At 56.4% G+C, this 19,885-nt stretch overlaps 2 protein-coding genes across 4 annotated transcripts; both read right to left on the reverse strand.

The window, feature by feature from the left end:
• Positions 1-489: 489 nt before the first annotated feature.
• KHSRP (KH-type splicing regulatory protein) lies at positions 490-11,395 on the reverse strand. 3 transcript variants are annotated; one of them, XM_032394813.1, is made up of 20 exons: positions 11,017-11,395; positions 9,363-9,459; positions 8,698-8,736; positions 8,312-8,351; positions 7,398-7,447; positions 7,084-7,155; positions 6,279-6,336; positions 5,796-5,970; positions 5,504-5,602; positions 5,043-5,141; positions 4,814-4,916; positions 4,033-4,133; positions 3,760-3,904; positions 3,520-3,680; positions 3,323-3,432; positions 2,815-2,903; positions 2,511-2,708; positions 2,331-2,408; positions 2,082-2,242; positions 490-994 (listed from the first exon to the last, which is right to left on the reverse strand). In XM_032394813.1, exons 1-20 carry the CDS (start codon positions 11,269-11,271, stop codon positions 986-988), a joined length of 2,139 nt encoding a protein of 712 aa, XP_032250704.1. In that variant the 5' UTR covers positions 11,272-11,395; the 3' UTR covers positions 490-985. The 3 variants fall into 3 exon arrangements, with proteins under 3 accessions (XP_032250704.1, XP_032250705.1, XP_032250703.1); XM_032394814.1 differs by having other exon boundaries at positions 490-2,242; positions 11,017-11,113; positions 11,256-11,334; XM_032394812.1 differs by having other exon boundaries at positions 490-2,242.
• Positions 11,396-12,349: 954 nt separating this feature from the next.
• On the reverse strand, positions 12,350-18,499 carry SLC25A41 (solute carrier family 25 member 41). The gene is made up of 7 exons (XM_032394705.1): positions 17,953-18,499; positions 17,568-17,723; positions 16,891-17,043; positions 16,596-16,703; positions 14,162-14,329; positions 13,932-14,079; positions 12,350-13,189 (listed from the first exon to the last, which is right to left on the reverse strand). The coding sequence occupies exons 1-7, from the start codon at positions 18,154-18,156 to the stop codon at positions 13,017-13,019; spliced, it is 1,110 nt and encodes a 369-aa protein (XP_032250596.1). The 5' UTR covers positions 18,157-18,499; the 3' UTR covers positions 12,350-13,016.
• Between the last annotated feature and the right edge of the window lie 1,386 nt (positions 18,500-19,885).

Here is a 19,885-nt window from a genome sequence, read left to right on the forward strand (position 1 = left end):
AACACAACACAAAGCTTGTAATTTCCAATCACCATTATCAGGCTTTTACAACATCTATAAAGAACAAACAAACAAACATCTGCTTCAAAACTCTACAGGGGGCGGGGGAGAGAGGAGGGAAAGAAAGAAAACGAGAAAGAGGAAGAGAGAAAGAGAGAGAGACGGCACCCAGCAGACACGGGGAGGTTTTGTTATCATTTATTTGTGAAGTTAAAAACGAGCGATAAAAAGTAAAAACTGCCATACAATTTTTTGTTTTTGTTCTCAATTTGTTTTCAGTTTCAATGTCCTCTTGAACAGCTGAAACCCAAGACCAGTCCCGGGAGTGGGGGGCGGGAGGGGCTGCAGGGAGCTGAGCGAGGCAGGGGGGAGGAGGAGGAGCAGATCAAGGGGCTTGACTGGGGGGGGGGGGGGGGGGCCTGCAATAGCAACACCTGGTCCAAGGAATGTTCCAACTCTAACTAAAAAAAAAGAAATAGCAAGAGTGACTTTTTTTCCTTTTTAAAAGTTTATTTTAAAAACATGAAGAGGGCCAGGGGTGGTAGGAAGAAAACGAATTGCTTTCCCCTGAAAGAGACAGTTTCAGGAAGGGATAGAGATTTTTATATATATATATATAATTTTATAGGTTTTGTTTGCTTTTTGTGTTTTTTATATTTAAAATTTTTTCTTTTTTTGGCAGAGATTTAATTCTATCTTCTATGGCTGGCTCAACATGAAGGATCCCAATTTTGAAAGAAAAAAGCATGAGACACACAGAATGAGCGAGAGAGTGAGAGCCTGGCATTGCCCAGGCTGTGACCTCCAAGCCACTCACAGCAAGGGCTCCCCAGCACCCCCCACAGCAGCCATCGCTCTCTCGCCAAACACATGAGGAAAAAAAAAAAAAAAGAACCAAAAAAAAAAAAAAGCCCCCAAACAGAACAAAATGGAAAAAAAAATAATAAAAGATTTTCACAGATGAGGAAGTTCACATTCATTCGATTCATTGAGCCTGCGGAGAGGGAAGAGATAGGAATTGGTCACTACGGGGAGGGGGGAGGGGCGGGAGGCTGGGGGGGACGGTGGCAAGGAGGGGGCCAGGAAGCCCCTCTCCCGCGCCTGTGGCGAGCTCGGGCTGGAACGATGTGTTTGTAAGTGTCTAGTCTGTGCTCCGGGGCCCTCGGCTGAAGTCAGACTGGCTCCTTGATGGAGGAGGGAGCAAGAGGGACGTGAAGACCAGGAGGAGAGAAGCGGGGGCCGCAGAGGCAGAGCGGGGAGAGAGGGAGAAGCGCGCTCAGGGTCTGGGAGGGAGGAGGGGTGCCCTCTGTCTTCGGGAAGGCAGGTGCTCCGGCGCATCACAACATGACAATCTCAGAGATCACGGTGTCCCCACAACACCCCTGTGAGGTAGGTTGGAAGGTGGCGGCGATCGTCATGCCCACTTCACAGACAAAACCAGGACACAGAGGCAGGCGCGAGCGCGGAGGCGGCGGCGGAGCCCAGGCAGGGCGGGAGGGGCCCTGCGGCCGGTCCCCGTGGCAAGCTCCCCGAGTCCCACCAGAGCCAGGGCTGACCCACGCTGGGGCCGCCTGCAACACACAGTCACTTGGACACGGGGAAAAGATTGTGGGGTTAAAAATAAAAGAATGCAAAGAACAAAACCCAAAAAAGTAATGCAGAGAGGGGAAAACACATCCGTTTTCTTCCCAAGTGGCCAGATTTTGAATGAGTGAGTTAGCAGCCAGGATGGCGACCAAGGTCTGTGCTGCTGGCCTGCCCCCCACCCCCAGGACTACCCACCAGTTCAACAGTTCCACCTTGTATTTGCTTCGCGCTCTCCCCCAGCATCGAGACAGCGTGACACAGGAACAAGCGGGCCGGCGCAGGGAGGCCTCTTCGTTTAACCTCTGGACCCAGCGCACACTTCCCCAGCTCGTGGGGACTCCCGGAGACCTCTGGCCACACGGCCCCCGCTGCAGGCATCAAGGACACACCCCGCAGGGGAAGGGATTTCCGGCGCTACCCACTAAGGCAGGATGGACGGTGGCCGGGGGTTGGAAGGAAAAAGGAGGAGGAGGAGGGTGGCAATTCCCACTTGCCTGCTGCTGTCCCTGCTGTGTGGGTGGAGGCTGGGGGCCGCCAGGACCTGGAGTCTGTCCGTAGTAAGCGGCCTGCTGTCTGTAATATTCGGCCCAGGCGGCACTGTAGTCTGGCTGGGAGCCTGGGGGTGCTCCCGGACCCCCTCCGGTGGCCACTTGAGCTGCACGGAAGCGGAGTCACGGTGAGCGAGTGTGACCGGGGGCCCGAGGGCCTGGCCCTGCCCCTGCCCCGCAACCCCAGCGGCTCACCCTGCTTCTTGTAGTACTCCTCCCAGGCCTTCGTGTAGTCCTGCTGCGGGGGCGCTCCGGGCTGCTGGGGCTGCTGGCCTGCGGGAGGAAGGCCTCGAGGTCAGAGGACAGCACAGGGACGCGGCGGCCGCTCACCAGCCTCCGGCCTACTGGAGCCCCTGCGGCGGCCCACACACTCACCGATCTTTTTGTAATACTCTTCCCAGGCCTTAGTGTAGTCTGACTGGCCGGCGGGTGGGGGCTGTGGGGGCTCGCCCTGGGCAGGGGGGGCCGCGGGGGCCGGTGCAGGGCCGGGCACGGGGCCTGGGGGCTGCTGGTAGTAGTGTGAGTAGTAGGCGGCCCAGGCGGCATTGGGGTCTGCGGCGGCTGCAGCTTTATCTGTAGGAGAGCAGCGGGCTGAAGGGCAGCACTGGAAGCCAGCCCCGCCCTCCCCACCTGGGCACCCGAGCCCTGTCCTGCCCTTCACCTGGGCAGCCTTACTTACTTGGGTCATGAGGAGCAGGTGGTTGCCACTGGGGGTAGGTATTGCCCCAGCCCTGGGGTGGGTACTGGTGAGGAGGGGGGCCCCCCGCACTGCGGGACAAGAAAGACAGGGCACGTGAGCTGGGACCACTCCTCCACGGGGGCAGGGATGGCCGGTAGGAAGGGGGCCCAGGCCTAGCCCACTGCTTATACTCAGTCACAGGCCCTTGGCCGAGGACAAGGTGAGATGAACAATGCGAAAGAACACAAACTCCGTTGGCTTAAAGATGTGCAAGTCGCCCAGATTCAACATACACGGGCTTGCCTATTAGGTGGGAGACCAGGGTCAACATCTGTGACATCTTTTAAAAATGGCACCGATCACACAGGAGTCTGGGCTGGATCGTGCCTTGAACCGCTGCGATCAGCACTTCTTGGTGTTGAATGAAAATGGGGTCCGCTGCTCTTCTTGGCAGCACAGCAACCCCCATGTCCCAAATCCCAGGAAGCTGAGATGAATGAATACTCACTGCGGGGGAGCCCCAGGTGGCCCCTGATTGAAAGGCCCGGGGTTGAAGGGCCCCATGGGGCCTGCAGGGCCTGGTCCCCCGGGGCCTGGTCCAACTGGGCAGAGGGGACCCTGGAGGAACGAGAAGCAAAGTCACTTGGGTGGGGGGAAGGAGACAGGAGATGGGTCCAGGCTCCAAGAACCCCTCCCTGAGCCCACCTCAATCTTTTCCTCAATGAGCTGCTTGGCGTGGTCTATCTGCTGGGGTGAGCCCCGGATGATGAACAACTTGAAGTTGGGGTCCCCATTGGGCGGCAGCTGCCGGGAGATCTCCACAAAGGCGCCTGTCTGCTGGTTTATGGCTTTCACGTTCTCACCACCTGTGGGGAACCACAGATAGTGAAGAGAAGGCAGGAGGAGGGGGGGCTGAGGAACAGAACGCAGGCAGGGCCTACTCACCTCGGCCGATGACCAGCCCACATTTATGAGTAGGGATGGAGAAGGTCATCTCACCACCAGGAGGGCCCCAGTTGCCTTGGCCCCTTCCTCGCCCCCGGCCCCCCGGGGGCATGCCAGGACCCCCTGGTGGGCCCGGGGGACCACTCTGCAAGACAGGAAGGAGGTAGAGAGTGACCGCAGAAAGCTAGCCTGGCCCCTGGACTTCTCTGGGAGGGCTGGGCCAGTTCCCTCTGCCCTCACCAGCCACCAGCAGCAGAGCCTGGAGCCACCTACCCTGAGGCTCTGGAGGAGATCATTGATGATCCGCGCTGCATGCTCACACCGATCTGGGGGCCCCATTATGTGAGCTATCTTCTCAGGACCTGTCCCATCATCTGAAGCCAGCATCCAGAACAGAGACATGGATTTTAAAGAAAAGCGCAACACCAAACCCCCATAACACCGCCTCTGCGAGGTAGACATCATGCCAAGCCAGGTGTCAGAAATATCTCAGGCTCAAAGTGCCGCTCATCACACCCCATGTATTGAGGAGCGGGGGGGGGGGGGGGGGGGGAAGAATGCGGGTGGGCCAGGTTTCCAGAGAAAAAAACCGACCAACTAGGGCAGGGTGGCAGCTGAGGCTTCTTCCTGCACGTGGCACCCCCAGAACAGATGCATTTCATGAAACTAAGAACGACAATAAACCTCAGAATGGGCCTGCCACTTGGGAGACTCTCACTGAGGCTTGGGAATAGCCCAGAGTTGGGACAGAGTGATGTGATCCAGTCCAGGCTGCCCGGTCAGGATGGGCCGTTCGGTGGGGGAGAGGAAAGGGATAGATTTGATGACAGGAAGACAGCAAGTCTGCCCTTCATGAACTCTCGCACATGGCTCTCCCGTAAAGGAGGGAGACAAGGGCACGTTCTGCCAGCTAGGAGTAATAAGGCACCACAGAGGCTCAACGGGCTCCCTGGTGCCAGGCTCTCTGCAGTGGAACCTCAGAGTGATCCTGAGAACAGAACTGGTAGACACGGCCACCACCCACCCAGCTCATCTTTTCAGCCAGGCCCCTGACCTTGCTTAAACTGTATCCGCACACCAGCGTCATTCTGGATCTTCTTGATCATTTCTCCGCTCCGGCCAATGACCACCCCGACAGAATGCCTGGGCACCGGCACCTGCGGAGACAGGAATGCGGAAGGGTCAGCTGAACCTTGTCCCACAGCTCTGGTGCCCTCCGCCCACCAGAGCACGAGTCACACCCACCCCATGGCCCTCCACCACTACAGGAAGCCTGCACTCACATCGATGCCCCCGCCAATCCGGGATCCATACTCGTTCCGGTCCCCAAAGCCACCCTGGTCACGCTCCCGGAGGATGTCCATCACCATCTCACAGGCTTGCTGCGAACACACAGGCATGGTGTGCACAGGGCAAGCCCCCAACACTGTTCCCCCAGCCTCCCACGACCCAAGGGCTCATGGGCCTAAGCTGGGCCCACCGCAGAGCCCTGCTGAGCTCCTGACCTGCCATCCCGAGGAGGAGGGATGGCCGGCAACCCCCATTCTCCAGATAAGAAAATGAAAGATCAGAGTTCAGGCCTCTTGCTCATGTCCAGTGCTGGGAAGGAGAACTCAGTATGACAGTGGGAGTCCTGGGCTGACTTCAAGCGAATGCTCTTGAAAACCTCTCCCTTTTCACTCAGATCTCCAGTCCTATCTATTGCTCACTTCTCCAGACGCCCCGTCTCCCCCAGGGTTCTCACCTGCACTTTGTAAGGATCCCCAATGATGCGGAGAGGCTTGTCCACGTTCGTATTCTGGGAGCCATCTTGAATTAAAATCATCTTCACTCCAGCTCGCTCCTTTACAACCAATGCGGGACAGTCAGTACCAGGCTTTCAAAGGACTTTCGGGGGCTAGTGCACGTGGGGGGCAGGTGTAATCACAAAGGGTAAGAGGCTCTGACTAAGCAGTCGGTGGGGTGTGCACACGCAGACGCAGGAAGGAGACTTTCCTGGGACAGGAGGAGCTTCTGTCCTCCATCCCACCCCTCACCTGCAGCTGCTTAATTGTCTCCCCGCCTTTCCCGATGACCAGGCCAGCCTTCCCCGCGGGGATCATGATCTCCTGCACAGTGCCATTCTGGCCTCCATTGGCATTGTCGTGGAACTGTCCTGGGGGCCCCCCACGACCCCGAGAGACAATGTCATCCAGCATCATCTTTGCTTTCCTGGGAAGGGGAAGAGCGGGGTTCAGACACTTGAAAAAGTACTGGTCTGACAGCCCCATCCAGCTCAAAGGGAAGGTGACTCCAACATGTGTGTCTGACAGATGATGAAGAGGGTCCGTCCCCAGGGCTGGGGCTATTCAGGTGGTTTTCCCAGATCTTCGAAGTCAAGGCAATCAAAGCATCAGTACAGCCCCCTGGAGAGGGCAAGGGTCGAGGGACATGGTGGAGTCGCCCCCAACTTTCCAAAGGATGGAGAGAGCTTCTGCTTGCTCCCCTCATCACAATGATAGGCCCCGCCAGGGACTTACTGGACAGATTCTGGGGCTCCTGTCAAGGACACGCTGCGCTCGGGTAGGCCACCGCTGTCTGCAGAGGAGAGAGAGGGTCAGTGCCTCCCGGGTCTACGGACACTAGAGAAAGGCTTTCCAGGGAAATGGTGAAACTTGCACAACAAACAACGGCTACCTGTACCACCATTAACAGCCTGACAAATCGCTCCCTCATTAGACTCCTGGGAGGCTGCTCTACGCAAGACCAAGGCTGGGAAGCCTGGAGTCCAGTCAAGGAGGGAGAACATTTAGGGAAAAAGATGAGGTGGAAGGTGAGGTCCCAAAGCTAGGCCACTCCTGCCACCACCGAGATCAGTCTACAAAGCCCACTGGGTCAGAGCCAGCCCTCAGAACCCCGGCCCAGCAGGCGCGCGCAGCTGAGCAGCCAGACTGGGGTGCAAACCTGGGCTGGGTTTCAAAGCCATTCCTTCGAATGCATCTCCCTGCCTCACACATTCCCACTGGTTTCCTGTTGGGTGTTTACTTCAGATGGTGACTTAACTAACAGTTTAGAGCAAAACTTCCTATACTCAATCTTCGATCTCCCGCCTCGACCGTCCCCCCCCCCCCAACTGTGAAGCCAAAGAAAACGAAAGTTGCAGCTGTGTGCTGGATGCCGTGCTGTACTGGTTGAGACTCTGCCCTGAGCCTGGCACTTAGAGGTCACTCAGTGACCACCAACCTGTCTCACTTCTGCCTGTCAGGGAACTGTTAAAAAAAAAAAAAAGTACAAGGAGCCCAGCCCAGCCCAGTGCCCGTTCTGACACAAATCTGGCTCTCTTACCTGGCGAGATCTGGACTTTGCAGCCTGAATCCTGCTGGATTTTGTTAATCTGTTCACCACCTCTGCCAATGACTACGTGGAGAAAAGGGAAAAAAAGCAGAGATTGATGAGGGTACTCCAGCACTGAAAAGACCGTGTGGCAGGGGTTCCTGGTCCTCCTGAGAGCTCCACCTGCCTCCCCGCCCAGAGAGAACAGGTGAGAGCACAGTACATGAGGCCCTCTCACACCAAAAGCTCCTGGGCCAGCAGGTGCTCCCAGAACACAGTCCCTGAGAGACAGGGAAAACGGGCATCCCACAGCGACCCACACTCACTTAGTCCCACCATGCCGTCTGGGACCCTGTACTCTTCTGTCATTGAAGTCCTGCAAAGAGAGACGATAAGAGTCAGTCTCAAGTGAGACAGAATAGACAGAGGGTCTCTAGGAGAAAAGGCCCCTCAAAGCCACAGCCCCTAACCTGTGGGGCCCTTGGTGCTACTGGCCTCTGCCCATGCTTCCCACCACATCGGGACCAAGACCCCACAGGCCTAAGCACAGTCTGACAAGAGCACAGGGCTCCTTCTCCCCACAGCAAGCCACTCGACCTCTCGAGGCCTCAGTTTCCCCATGCAAGCCACAAGAGGTTTGGTCGGGGTCAGCGTGGCCCCACGGACTCTGGGCAAAAGCAAACGCTTGGACACTTTTACACAATTCTGACAATCACTTCAGGTCTCTTGACTTAAAAAAAAAAAAAAAAAGGTCTGTATCTTTTCCATGTCCTCTCCCTAGCAAACCAATTTTACTGCATTTCTTAGAAGCAAAAAAAGAAACAACGTGGTCCTTCACAAAGGATTCCACAACAGATCCACTGAGGTCATTGGGGGCTGGGGAGGCGGCAAAAGGTAGGAGAGAACCCCAGGCCCCACCAGTTCTCGGGGATCAAGCATTTGCAGAAGGCGGACGAGAACACCGCCGCCGGCCCCCAGCCCTTCTGGGAAGATGGCTGTCTCCCGAGGAGTGTCCCACAGCGCAGGCAACAACAGGGCGCAAAGACCGCCCCTCCCTGGGCCCCACACACAGGCGCAAAGGCAGCTCTTCTGCCTCCTGGGCTTCTCTGTGGCCAAGCAAGTAGCGGGGACAAAGTCCGAAACGGTGCAGCCCCCAGACACAGCTCTCCCCCAAGTCAGCAAGAAAGGCCAGAGACAGCAGACAGACAAGGAAACAAGTGTCTTCCAAATCACAACTTACCTGGGGGGAGGATGGATGGGTCCAAGTTGAGAACTGATGGCTGCAGAGAGAAAATTCAAAGCAAAGATTGGCCTGGCTCCTCTTTGGGACCCTGAACACTGCTGGCCCCCAGGTACCCCTGCCTGCCCGAGGAGCGGCTGGCACCTATCACAGTGCTCCTGAGCCTTCCTGAGCACTTGAGTGTGATGAACCCGCCTCACATCTGACTGTCTGCCTCTATCTCCAGGGGGCTCTGGGATCCCTAAAGCTCATGGACCCCAGATGATAAGCACCTAGAGCCTCCATAAAGGACAGGTGCCATCTGCTTAGAGCTTCTAGCTCCCAAATCCTAAAAACCTCTTAAGACCCTGAAGCTGCCCTCTGCCTGCACCATCCAATGGACTTACAGTCTCCCTGGGAAGCCAGTTTCTTGCTCTCCGGTTGGTCTGTGAAAGAGAGAGGATGTCAGATGCTGCACCCACCCACCCACAGCTGCCTCAAATCTGATGCTGATGCCACACGGCCTGGTAAACAATCCCCCCTCCCCCACCCCCAATATCAGAGCCAAGACAGGAGAGTAGCAGGGACCAACCCCGGAGTGGGACCAGACTTCCATCAGTCCCACCACTAGCACTTAACAGTAAAAAAGTTCTTTATAACAGGAACAATGATGGTGGCACTCGAGTCCGGGGTCAGGAAGGGCCCAGGTGTAAGTCTGGTTTTGGCTGATCCCCACACTGATCATTTTGGCTACTGTGGGTAGTATTGCATGCCCTGGGGCCAGCCAAACTGCACTTATGTGGGGCCTCAACAAAACCGCGAGCATTTCCCAAGCCTACCAGAAGGGGAGGAACGATCTTGAGAACTTACAACTTGGACCTAGTCACAATCAATCTGCTCCTCTCAGCCACCTGATACCCCAGGATGGCAGCCCGAACAAAAAGAATGAACAAAGCTGGGATTGCTGAGGTTTTAAAAGACCAAACGGCTTCCCCCTGACTCTGAACCACGTTCAAACAAAGGCACCTCACTCTACCCCCAGGCCTTCTTCCCAGCAGGTAGTTATAGTTACCTCCGTCTTCTAACTGCCTCTTTTGGCCCCCAAAACCAAAATCAGGAGTGCTGTTGTTCACTGTTGTAGCAGCGTCGCCTCCAATTTTGGCTGCGATCTAGAAACACAATCGTAGGCACAGAAGGTTACCACCACAACCAACCTTCCCTGGTGCTCAGACCAACTTCTCAGAACGTACCCGAGGGCCTCAGCGTTCAACAGTCATCCAGGAATTTCAAACTCCCTTTCTAGCTGGGATTTGCGCCTATGTTGTTTGCAACTGGACCACAATCCACACTGATTTGCTCTCAGGAGGGTCCTCAGGTTGCCTCCACGAGGGAGGCAGGAAGTGTGATTGTAGCCTGGCTCTTCTGGGATGGTGAAGAGCACAACTTTCCTTTATCTCCCTCACCCTCAAAATCTTTGCGTTCGTTGAACAAATTTTAGGGAAGTTTTTGCTTAAAGGCATCCGAAATCTTCATTCCACCAAAAGAAAAGACCCTTTTTGAAAACACAGGTTACATGTCAGACACGTGAGGAGCAATTTCAAATTACCCCGATCCCACAAGTTTATGACCAGAGTCTGTGGGATTATTACAAGTTTTCCAAAGACACACAAACCATGAATTAAGGATCTATCTTTCCACCTCTCCCAATTTTTGTCCTTTTAACACTGTGAGCCAAAGCTCTTGGGATGAGGCCTTTTCCCACCCCAGCAAAGAGCATCAACTCGGCTAGTTACGACTGCTTCTCCAGCAAGGCAGGTGGGTGGGCAACCAGATCAAGTGCACGTTAGAACCCTACCCGGCTCCATAGGTGAGAAAGCCACAGACCACACTGGGCGGGAACAGGGCGTTCACCTAACGGGACCTCCCACTCTGCCCTGGAGGCACTGGAACCCAAGGAAAGCACTCAGTCGGCCCCCAGACAGTCGGCTTCCTGAGAGGGCGGCAAAGTTCGCCCATTCTGCAGGCCTCCTGCTCTCCAGGACGTGGGGAGGCCACAAAAGGAGCTGAGGAGGTCAGTCACAACGGCATGTGACACCTCCATGGTATCATCACGCCTCAAAACACAGTGGTGGGACCCTCCCCTCTTTGCCAAAGAGAGACCATCTTTCAGGCCACCGGAAGCATCAAAAAGAGCCAGACCCTGTGCCCACCCTCCCCATTTCGCCTAAGTGCTCGGCCACTCTGGTAGCAAGGGTTCCCCCTCTGCAGGCTCAAGAAAAAAGGCTGTTTTCCTCCCAAAGTCCCTTCTTCCCGGCGGGCGGGCAAAAAATGCGACTGGGTTGGGGGCAAACAGAGCTCTCTGCCCTGATGGGGAGGTAAGGGAAAAGCAAGACCCTCCCCACCGGGAAGGGGGACACTTTGCTTCCTAGAGAGGGAATCACGCCATCGGGTGTCCTAAGGGGGTTCCCCAAAGTGAGTCCCAGCCCTCCGGGACCCCTGAACATCCAGGGGCCGTTCCTGGCGACCCCCCGGCCACCCCTTCACCCTGCAGGGGGGTCACCCGCTGGGGGCCCACTGGAGACACCCTGGGCGGCCCAGGCCCCCGCCTACCGCCCCACGTGACCCCGCGGCGGCCTCGGGCCGCCCCCCCGCGACCCCGCGCGCGCGCGCGTGACCCCGCCCCCTCCCCCGCCCGCGCGCGCCCCTCAGGCCCGCGGCCTCCTCACCTGGCGGGCCCGCTGCACGGCGTCGGCGAAAGCGTCCTTGCGGATCCCCGGGCCTCCCCCGCCGGGCGGCTGGGAGGGACCCCCGGCCGACCCCCCGCCCGGGCCGCCGCCGGGGCCGCCGCCGCCCCGGTCCCCCGCACCCGGCGGGCCCGGCGGAGGGCCTCCCCCGGCGCCCCCGGCTCCCCCGGCTCCTCCGCCGCCGCCAGCGGGCGGCGGCGGCCCGGGCGGGGGTCCTCCCGTGCTGTAGTCCGACATGGCGCGGCGGGGCCGGGCCTGGCGCGGAGGCTGAAGCTGAGGAGGCGGCGGCGGCGGCGGCGGCTCAACGCGGGAACAAGGCCTCGCTCCACACGGCCGCGGAGCACTCTGGGAACCCAGCGGCTGGGAAGACGACGAGGGGGGAGAGGGACGCCTCCTCCCGCCGCCGGCGTGACGGACGGCGCAGCCAGGCCAATCGGAGGCGGCCGCCGCTCCTGGGACACCAATCGCGGCCTCTGGAGGCAAGCGACCAATCGGAGTGCCGCGAGAGGCAGTGGGCGGGAGGCGCCGCGTGACCGACAGCTCTCGGAGGCAGTGGGCTTCGGGCTGCCGGCGCTGGGCGGGCAAATCGAGGCGACCCGAGAGGGCAGGAGGCCCAATGAAGCGGGAGTTCCAGAACTACGGGGCGACTTCAGAACTGGATTGACGACTCCGGAGAGTCAAGTGGACAGGAAGGAGGGGCCTGCCGAAAGGCCCCTTTGAACAGGCTGGGCAGGCGCCAGGTGAGATAATCGTGTACGCAAGCCAATGAGGACACGCAGAAGGCGGGTCTTGCGCAGATTGGCAGTCAACTTAATCCAATCCCTGACGAAGTCTGGGTGACGCGCTTAGGTTTGACTGGATTGCTTTCCCTGTTAACCAGAATCCTCTTCTAGCCTTGATTTCTAAGCCAATGGCTGGGCGGCGGGGGCGGGTGCAAGGTGACGGACACCGCTCTGGACAAATGGCAGGGAAGGAAGTAAAGGGGCCCAGTTTTGGTGGGAGCCAGTGGAAGCGTAGCTGCATTGGGGCGGAGCCGGCCTCCAGACGACGATAGGGGATTAGCCGTAGCGAAAGTGAATGGCAGTCGACGTGGGCAGTGCCGACCGGCTGAGGGGAATTCAGGCCTGACGTCTAGGTTAGCGCCCCAGGAGCCTGGCTGGGCAGGCCGAACACGTGGCCTGCTCGAGGCCTTGGAGGTCGGATGCTTCCGGGGGTGGGGTGGGCCGAGAGCAGCAGGGAACCCAGGGATCCCCTGTATCCCCCTCTCTTCTCCACCCAGGATTCTAGAGCCCCCACTTCTCTTCCAGGACTCATGGAACCAGTTCCCCTCCAGAATTCAAGGGTCTAGGGCCATCGGTTCTCTCCTAGGACCCTAATTCCACACCCCACACCCTCTTCACATAAGGTCTGGGGACCTGAGCTCCAAGCTCCAATCCTAGGCCCTCAGTTCTCTCCTGAACCCAGGCGTTATGGAGGTTTACAATTCCTACTCAGGACCAAGGGGCCCAAGATATCCAGGCCTCTTTCCGAGACCCAGGGATCCCAGGCGCCCAGCTTCCACTCTTGGGACACAGATATCCGAAGCGCCCAGCTCCCTGTTAGACATAGGGTGTTCCAGGTCCCCAGCTCACGCCCTGAAACCACGGATTCCTAGTCTAGCCCCAGAGATTCCAGATACCCAGCTCCCCTCCTGGACGCAGGTATCCCAGACACATCCAGCAGAAACTCTTTATTTCAGGTTGTCCCCACGTCCACCATTTCACCCTGAAGCCAGGACAAGCCACAACGAGCCAAACGGGAGTCCAGACTAGTCCCTGGCTGCACCCTCGGGAAGGATCCCCAGGGATCTTCTGACCCAGGCCCCCAGACTGCTTCCCCTGACAAAAACTGCCCCCCTGGACCTGAGCCTGGAGGGCTCTTTGGGCCAGGGGACCCTGCATCCTCCTGTCCATTCTGCCCAGGGTGTGTCGACTGGCCACTGCCTATACACCCAGGGTTTTCTTCATGGCTTCATACACCACGTAGCTGATGCCACCTGCTGGCAACACCTTCAGTAAGGTGGGAGTCATGCCTCTGTACAGCCCCGGCCAACCCTGCTGGGCCAGGATCCGCTGGAAGACTCCGCGCATGGTGGGGTTTGAGCCCTCCACAGTGTCTGCGGGAACAGGGGCAAGCTCAGGGCTTCTGCCAGAGAGGATCGGGCCACCCCGGGGGGGGGGGGCTGGAATGTTGGGGGTTGGGTGAAGCCAGGGGCTGGGGTCTGGGGGTCAGCGTTGGGAAGGAGTTTGGAAGACTTAGAGGAAATTGGTCAGTTTGGGGAGAGAGATCAACTCAGGCAGGAGTTTTCAGGATTTGTTTTCAGGAACATCTCAGAAAACATTCACGCTTATTTGGGAGGGAACTTCTAAGATCCGCCAGAGATTTGGGAAGTGTGCTAAGGGATGGTTTGGGGATATTTTCAAGATTAGGGTAGTGGACCAAGGACTTGTTTGGATGTTTGTGGATTGGTTTAGGGGCTGAGAGTCCATTTGGGGAGTATACAGGGTAGTGGAGGAAGTGGTTATGACATTGGGATGTCTAAGGGTCAGGTTTAGCGAATTTAGGAATTTTAGGAATACAGGCTGGGTCAGATTTGGAGAAGTTGGGAGAGCATTTGGGGAATCTATGTCTTGAAATATGGTGTGGGGGCCTGAGTTGCATTTGGGGGGTGTTTGTGGGGGTCAGTTGGGAGATGTTCATTTCAGTGGTTTGTAGGGTTAATTTGGGGTTGGGGTCAGATTTAGGGGTGAGTCTTGGTAGGTTTAGAGGTCAGTTCGGGAGTCACTTTTGGGGGATGAGAAAGTTCAGTCAAGGCTAAGGGGAGGGGCATGCACGGTGGCCACTGGGGCTAGTCTGACCTTGGGCCTGCATCCTGGTGCGCACCAATGTCAGCGGGTAACTGGCCATCTGGCCACAGGTCGTGGACAGCGTCACAGATGACAAACTGACCAGGCCACTGGGATCCTCCATGTCCCTGCCTGACTTCAACCAGAAGCACCTGAGCATCTGCAAGAGAAGGGGGTCAGGAGGCAGTTTACTACGGGCCTGCGTTCACACAAGCCCTGGCACCCCTCTGTGGGACCCACACCTCATAGACGGCCAGGTCCGTGCAGGCGTAGGGGATGATGCCGAGCATGTTGGGCAGGTAGCCGCGGTACAGGGCACGGGTGCCCTCCTGCTCCAGGATCTGCCTTGCACAGTCCAGCAGCCCCTTGTACTGGCCTGTCCGGCGCAGGGTCAGCCGCGTCTTCAGCACCTGGGGAGGGCGAGGAGGGAGGTGGCTCATCTGATCGAATGCTCTCATCAACCCTCATCGACTAGCCCCCAGTGGCCACCCTGCATGCCCCTTTCTTGACCCTCAGCGGCGGCTGGCATTTCCGTCCTACAGCTGAGGAAGTGGAAGCTCAGGAGTGCAGAGAGCTGAGTTTCCAACCCAGAGCCATGCGATTCCTTGGCCTATGTGTGCTTTCAACCCAGGGTTCAGAAGCCCAAGTGCTGACAGAGGCCAAGAGGATAAGGGAAGTGGCGTGGACTGAGCGGAGTCACAGCTTAAACCCAGCGGCAGCCAGACATCATGCCACGGGGGTGCAGACCCCACGGGGTGGCCAGGTTTGCCAATTTTCCAAGAGAAGCCAGACATAGTCATTTGTACAAAATACCCCAATATCAAAATATTGGCAGCTCTACAATTGCCCAAAAAACCGAACACCCAGTGCGGTAGGCAGAATTCTAAGGTGGTCCCCGAGTTTCCCACCCCTGATATGTATGCTCCATATGATGCCCACCTCCCCTCCCACCCTGACCTTGACAGTGTGCTAGGCCTGGGACGATGATTGGGTATCACTCCCCTCGTCAAGTTACATGACATGAAGTTACATTTCATGAAAGTGAAGGGATTTTGCAGATGTATCGGGTCCTTAAGCAATTAGTTTTAAGTGAAGCAAGACCAGTTGTCCTGGGTGGGCCTGACCGAATCAGGTGAGCCCTTTAATAAAAGAGTCTGTTGCCAGAGACAGAAGAAATCAGAGCGATTGGGAGTATCCAGGACACTCTTCAGTTGGTCTTAAACAAGCTGACTGTTGTGGAGAGGACTACATGGCAGGGACAGTGGGTGGCCTCTAGGAGCTGAGGACCTCAGTCCTACAACCATAAACTGAATCCTGCCAACAACCAAGGAACTTGACAGAGGACCCAGGCCTCTGGTGGGTTCACTGTAGCCCAGCCAACACCTTGATTTTGGCCTGATGAAACCCTGAGCAGAGGACCTGACTAGCCAGTGCCCAGGTGTGACCCACAGACAAACAAAAGGTAATAAATCTGTATCCTTTTAAGTTACCGAGTCTGTGGCAATTTGTTACGCAGCAATAGAACACAAATACACTTAAGAGGAAATTTAACTAGTTAAGAGCAAGAATTATATGAGAAAAATTTAAAAGACCATTAAAGTACATAAAAGGAGACTTGAACAAATAGAAATGATCTTGGATACCAGAGCCGGCCTCATAGATGGCGGGAATCTCTAAGCTTATTTATAAATTGAATACCATCCCAGTAAAAAATACCAATAGGTGACTTTGTTTTCTGAACTTACTAGAGGTAAGTTACTTCTAAAGTTTATATGGGAAACCACGGTGGGAGTAACCTGGAAACCGATAAAGAAAAGCAGGGATGGGGGATGAGAAAGAGTAAGGTCAAGCCTCGAAAATTAAAGACAGAAGGTAAAACTATAGGGATGCCCAGCTGGCCCAGTCGGAAGAGCATGTGACTCTTGATCTCGGGGTTGTGAGTTCTAGCCCCACGTTGGGTGTAGAGATCACTTAAATTAATAAAATTTAAAAAAAAAAAAGGTAAAACTAGACAATGAAATGATTAGGGATTCAGGGGAGAAGCCAGAAGGGGTGAGTAGGTGGAGTAGAGAAGGTTTTTAGGGCAGTGAAACTACTCTATATGACACCCTAATGGGGGGTAGGTGTCCGTATACATCTGTACAAACCGCAGAATGGACTACACCAAGAGTGAACCTGAAGGCAACTATGGGCTTTAATAATAATGTATCGATATTGGCTCATCAGTTGCAACAAACGTCTCCCTCCCCCACGCAGGATGTTAATAGTAGTAACTGTGTATGTGGGGAGAGGTGTGTGTGGGAACTCTACTTCCTGCTCAATTTTTCTGTAAAACTGCTGTACAAAATAAAATCTAATTGTTACCCCCCCTCCCCGCCAAAAGAGGAAAAAAAAGACATTAGTGCCTGGACAGACATAGCAGAGGAAGAAGAGAAAGGCCAAAAATACACTGAAATATGCACAGGAATTTAGTAAATTACACAGGTGGCATCTTGGATCTTTGAAGGGAAAAGGATAGGACCCAACCAGTAAATAGTTGTTGAGATGACTGGGGAGCCATCTGGAACACAAGTTGGGCACGCACCTCACATGAAGGAGAAGACGAGGGGGAAGCGGTAACAGCTGGTAGCTAATTTTCACATTGTTTCATCTTCCACAGGGCAGATGTTCTCTTACCTCCATGGGGTTGATAAGTGTCTGGGAGGTGGCCACAGCTAGGGAGCCAGCAAGGAGACGTTCCTGAAAGGGTGGGGATCCATGCACTCCGCAGAAGTAATTCTTACACTGGGGCAGGAGAGAGGAACAGGAGAGAACTGCTGACCTTCTTCCTAGCTGAAACCCACCCTGGGTCTAGGGCCAGAGGGTGAAAGTGTGTCTTGGGTAAGGATCTGGGCTTGAGAGGGCGTGTAGGAGAGGTTTGGGTTGAAGGGCAGGACTGTGCAAAGTGGGCCTCTCCCTCTCCCCCGCCCACCTGTTCAAAGACAGAGAACTTGATGGCGTACTCGGGGGCAATCTTGAGGACGTTGATACCATTGCCCCGCCACAGGGAGCGGAAGCCCCCCTCCTGGACCATGCTCCGGAGCCCCCCCAGCAGGTTCATGAAGTTAGTCTTGGAGGAGTAGACCTGGGGATAGGGAGACCACTGGCCCTGTGAGGAGCCTCCCACCTGATCGCCTCCATCCCAGCCTGGAGCTCGACCCCATCCTGTCCCCAGCCACCCAACCCCATTCCTCCTCCCGCTCCCTTCCCAGCTGGCCTCACAGTGCTCATCTCCTTCCTCACCTTCAGACACAGACCCACGTGCTCATCTCCTTCCTCACCTTCCTCTCCTTACCTGTTCTAGTTTGCCTTCAAAGCCATCCAAAGACCCCATCCTCAATTCCCTTATCCCCAACCCACCCTGTCCCTGGTACGGTTGTCTCGGCTCCTCCAACTCAAGTTCATGCTCCATCCCCATTGGCTCCAGCACCATCCCCAACTTCAACCCCCACCCTTACCTCCATTCAGCCTCCTCCTGACTCCAACCCGCGTCCCAGCCCCACCCTCGCACCTGTTTCCAATTGCACACTCACCCCCATCCTGAACCCCATCAGCTCTGCCTCCATCCAGCCCCACCCCAGAGGCTCCAGAGCTGTGCTCCCCGCGCACCTGCATGTACACCTTGGCTCGGTCCAGAGGGGCCGTGCCAGTGCGGGACACCGCCCCAGCCGTGGCTCCTGAGAGCAGAAACTTCCACAGGGCCCCCTCGTTATCCACCTCTAGGACATCCACGGGGACCATCAGCTGCTCTCCTGTGTCCAGCACCTGCGGGGCAGACCCAGCTCCCACCCGTACTCAGCCAGGCTGGAGCTCCTTCCCCGCATCTCCAGGAAGCCCCTCCTGGTGAAAGGCCCACCCTGGTCCCCACTGCTTCAAGGTGGAAATCCAGGTCTGCTTGGAGGGGAGTGGGTCATGCAGAGGGGGCAGGCAGCACGGCCTTCTACGCCAGCCTTCAGGCCGGAGGTGCCGGTAGGCCTGCCGTGCTCAAGCTCACCTGCTGTGATGGGAGATGTTCCAGGACATTTTCGCGCACGTGCCCAAACACATACCCATACACATGTGTACAGCCCGGGTTCCGGGAGGGGGGCGGGGGCAGGGTCGGAGGTGGTGGGGTTTTAGCGAGTAAGGCTTTGACTCTCTTAAACAGGGTCTGGACGCTCGAGCAAGGCTTCTGAGCTTCCTCGGGCTGGGCTCCCATGGCAGCTGGAGGGTCAGGACACCTAGGTTCAAATCCCTGGTGACAGGTTTGTCCATCCAGCAGCCATGTGGGAGGGGCCAGCTTGTAAATTTGGGCACCAGGGCATGATGAGGTCACAGAGGCCCTTGTGACCTCACTGGATATGGTGAGCAGAGAGTGTCCCCCACAAAATGTCCATATCCAAATCCCTCCAAACCTGTGAACTCTCCACGTTACGTGGCAAAGGGGAAAGTGTATTTGCCAGAGGATTTAAGGGCACTAACCAGCTGACGGGGAGATGGAGAGATTATTCTGGACGAATTGCGTGGGCCCAGTCTAACCTCATGAGTCCTCAAACAGTGAAGAGGGAAGCAGAACAGTCGGTGTTGAAAGGGTTCAATGTGAGAAAGACTCATCCGACCGTTCCTGGCCTTGCAGATGGAGGAGGGAGCCACCCGCCGTGGAGTGCAGGCCGACCCTCGAAGCTGGAAAAGGCCAGGAAGCAGATTCTCCCCTGGAGCCTCCAGGAGGAGCTTGATTTTAGCCCAGTGAGATCCGTATCAGACTTCTGACCTCTAGAATAATACATCTGTGTTGTTTGAAGCCACCATGTTTGTGGTTGTTATAGCAGCCGTAGGAAATGAATGCACTGTGTGTCGCTGTCATGGCAATGGGAGATAGACGTGAGGGAGAGTGGGAAGGTTCTGGAGCTCTGGGAGGGAGAGACACAGTTGGTCCCCAAGGTGAGACAGGCATAGATTTGGAGGCAGCCTGAGTTTGAATCCCATCTAGGACAACTCCTGCTGTGTGGCCTTGGGGGACTTGCTTTACCTCTCTGAGCTTCAGTTTCCCCAGGTGTAAATTGGAAGTAATGATAAACTACCACATTGTGTCAAGAGGCTGCAATGAGTCTTCATTGAGAGCGCGTCCATCCTCCATGTGGTTTGGTTCAAAAATCTTGATGTCATCCATGATTCTTTTTCTCTCATGCCCACACTCTGTCATCAAATCCTGGCTTCACCTTTAACATAAATCCGGAATCTGGCTGCTGCTTACCATGTCCGTGGCCTCCACCCTGGTCCAGCCCTGTGATGGATAACCCGGACCAGTGCAGTCGCCTCCACTCTGGGTCCTCCCACTCTTGCCCCCCCCCCGTCAGTGCTCCCCACAATAACCACCAGAGGGCGCCCGTGAGCACCGCAGTGAGGTCCTGCCCTCCTCTGCCCACAGCTCTCCTGGGCTCCCATCTCCCTGGGGTAGAAGCCCAAGTCCTCCGTGTGGCCCACAAGACCCTGTATGACCTGCCCGGTCCCCTCCCTGCCCTTCCCTCCTCCCTTTCTCCTCCTTGCCCATCTGCTCCAGCCACATGGGCCCCCTCCCTGTTCCTCCAACACGCCAGGCATGATGTTGCCCCAGGACCTTTGCACTGGCTGTTCCCTCTGCCTAGAATGCTGTTTTCCTGGACATCACCATGGCTCCCTCCCTCACTGTCTTTAAATCTTCATGCAAACGTCACCTTCTTCCTGATGCTTCCTCTGACAACTCTATTTAAGATGTAAACTCTGGGGGCGCCTGGGTGGCTCAGTCGGTTAAGCAGCTGCCTTCGGCTCAGGTCATGATCCCCGTGTCCTGGGATCGAGTCCCGCGTCGGGCTCCCTGCTCAGCATGGAGTCTGCTTCTCCCTCTGCCCCTCACCCCACTTGTGCTCACTCGCTCTCACTTTCTCTCTCTCTCAAATAAATAAAATGTT

This window comes from Phoca vitulina, unplaced genomic scaffold (genome assembly GCF_004348235.1).
Source record: "Phoca vitulina isolate PV1807 unplaced genomic scaffold, GSC_HSeal_1.0 scaffold81, whole genome shotgun sequence".
Classification (NCBI taxonomy): domain Eukaryota; kingdom Metazoa; phylum Chordata; class Mammalia; order Carnivora; family Phocidae; genus Phoca; species Phoca vitulina.

Excerpts from the sequence above, each read along its gene's own strand:
- KHSRP (XM_032394812.1), bottom strand. The coding sequence starts at position 11,271 with ATGTCGGACTACAGCACGGGAGGACCCCCGCCCGGGCCGCCGCCGCCC. Across the intron at positions 2,709-2,814 it reads ACCTGCTCCTCATGACCCAA|ATAAAGCTGCAGCCGCCGCA; the intron begins GTAAGTAAGGCT and ends GCTCTCCTACAG. Across the intron at positions 2,409-2,510 it reads AGAGTATTACAAAAAGATCG|GCCAGCAGCCCCAGCAGCCC; the intron begins GTGAGTGTGTGG and ends TTCCTCCCGCAG.
- SLC25A41 (XM_032394705.1), bottom strand. The coding sequence starts at position 18,156 with ATGGGAGCCCAGCCCGAGGAAGCTCAGAAGCCTTGCTCGAGCGTCCAG. Across the intron at positions 16,704-16,890 it reads AGTTCTCTGTCTTTGAACAG|TGTAAGAATTACTTCTGCGG; the intron begins GTGGGCGGGGGA and ends CTCCTGCCCCAG. Across the intron at positions 14,080-14,161 it reads CGGACCTGGCCGTCTATGAG|ATGCTCAGGTGCTTCTGGTT; the intron begins GTGTGGGTCCCA and ends CTTCTCTTGCAG.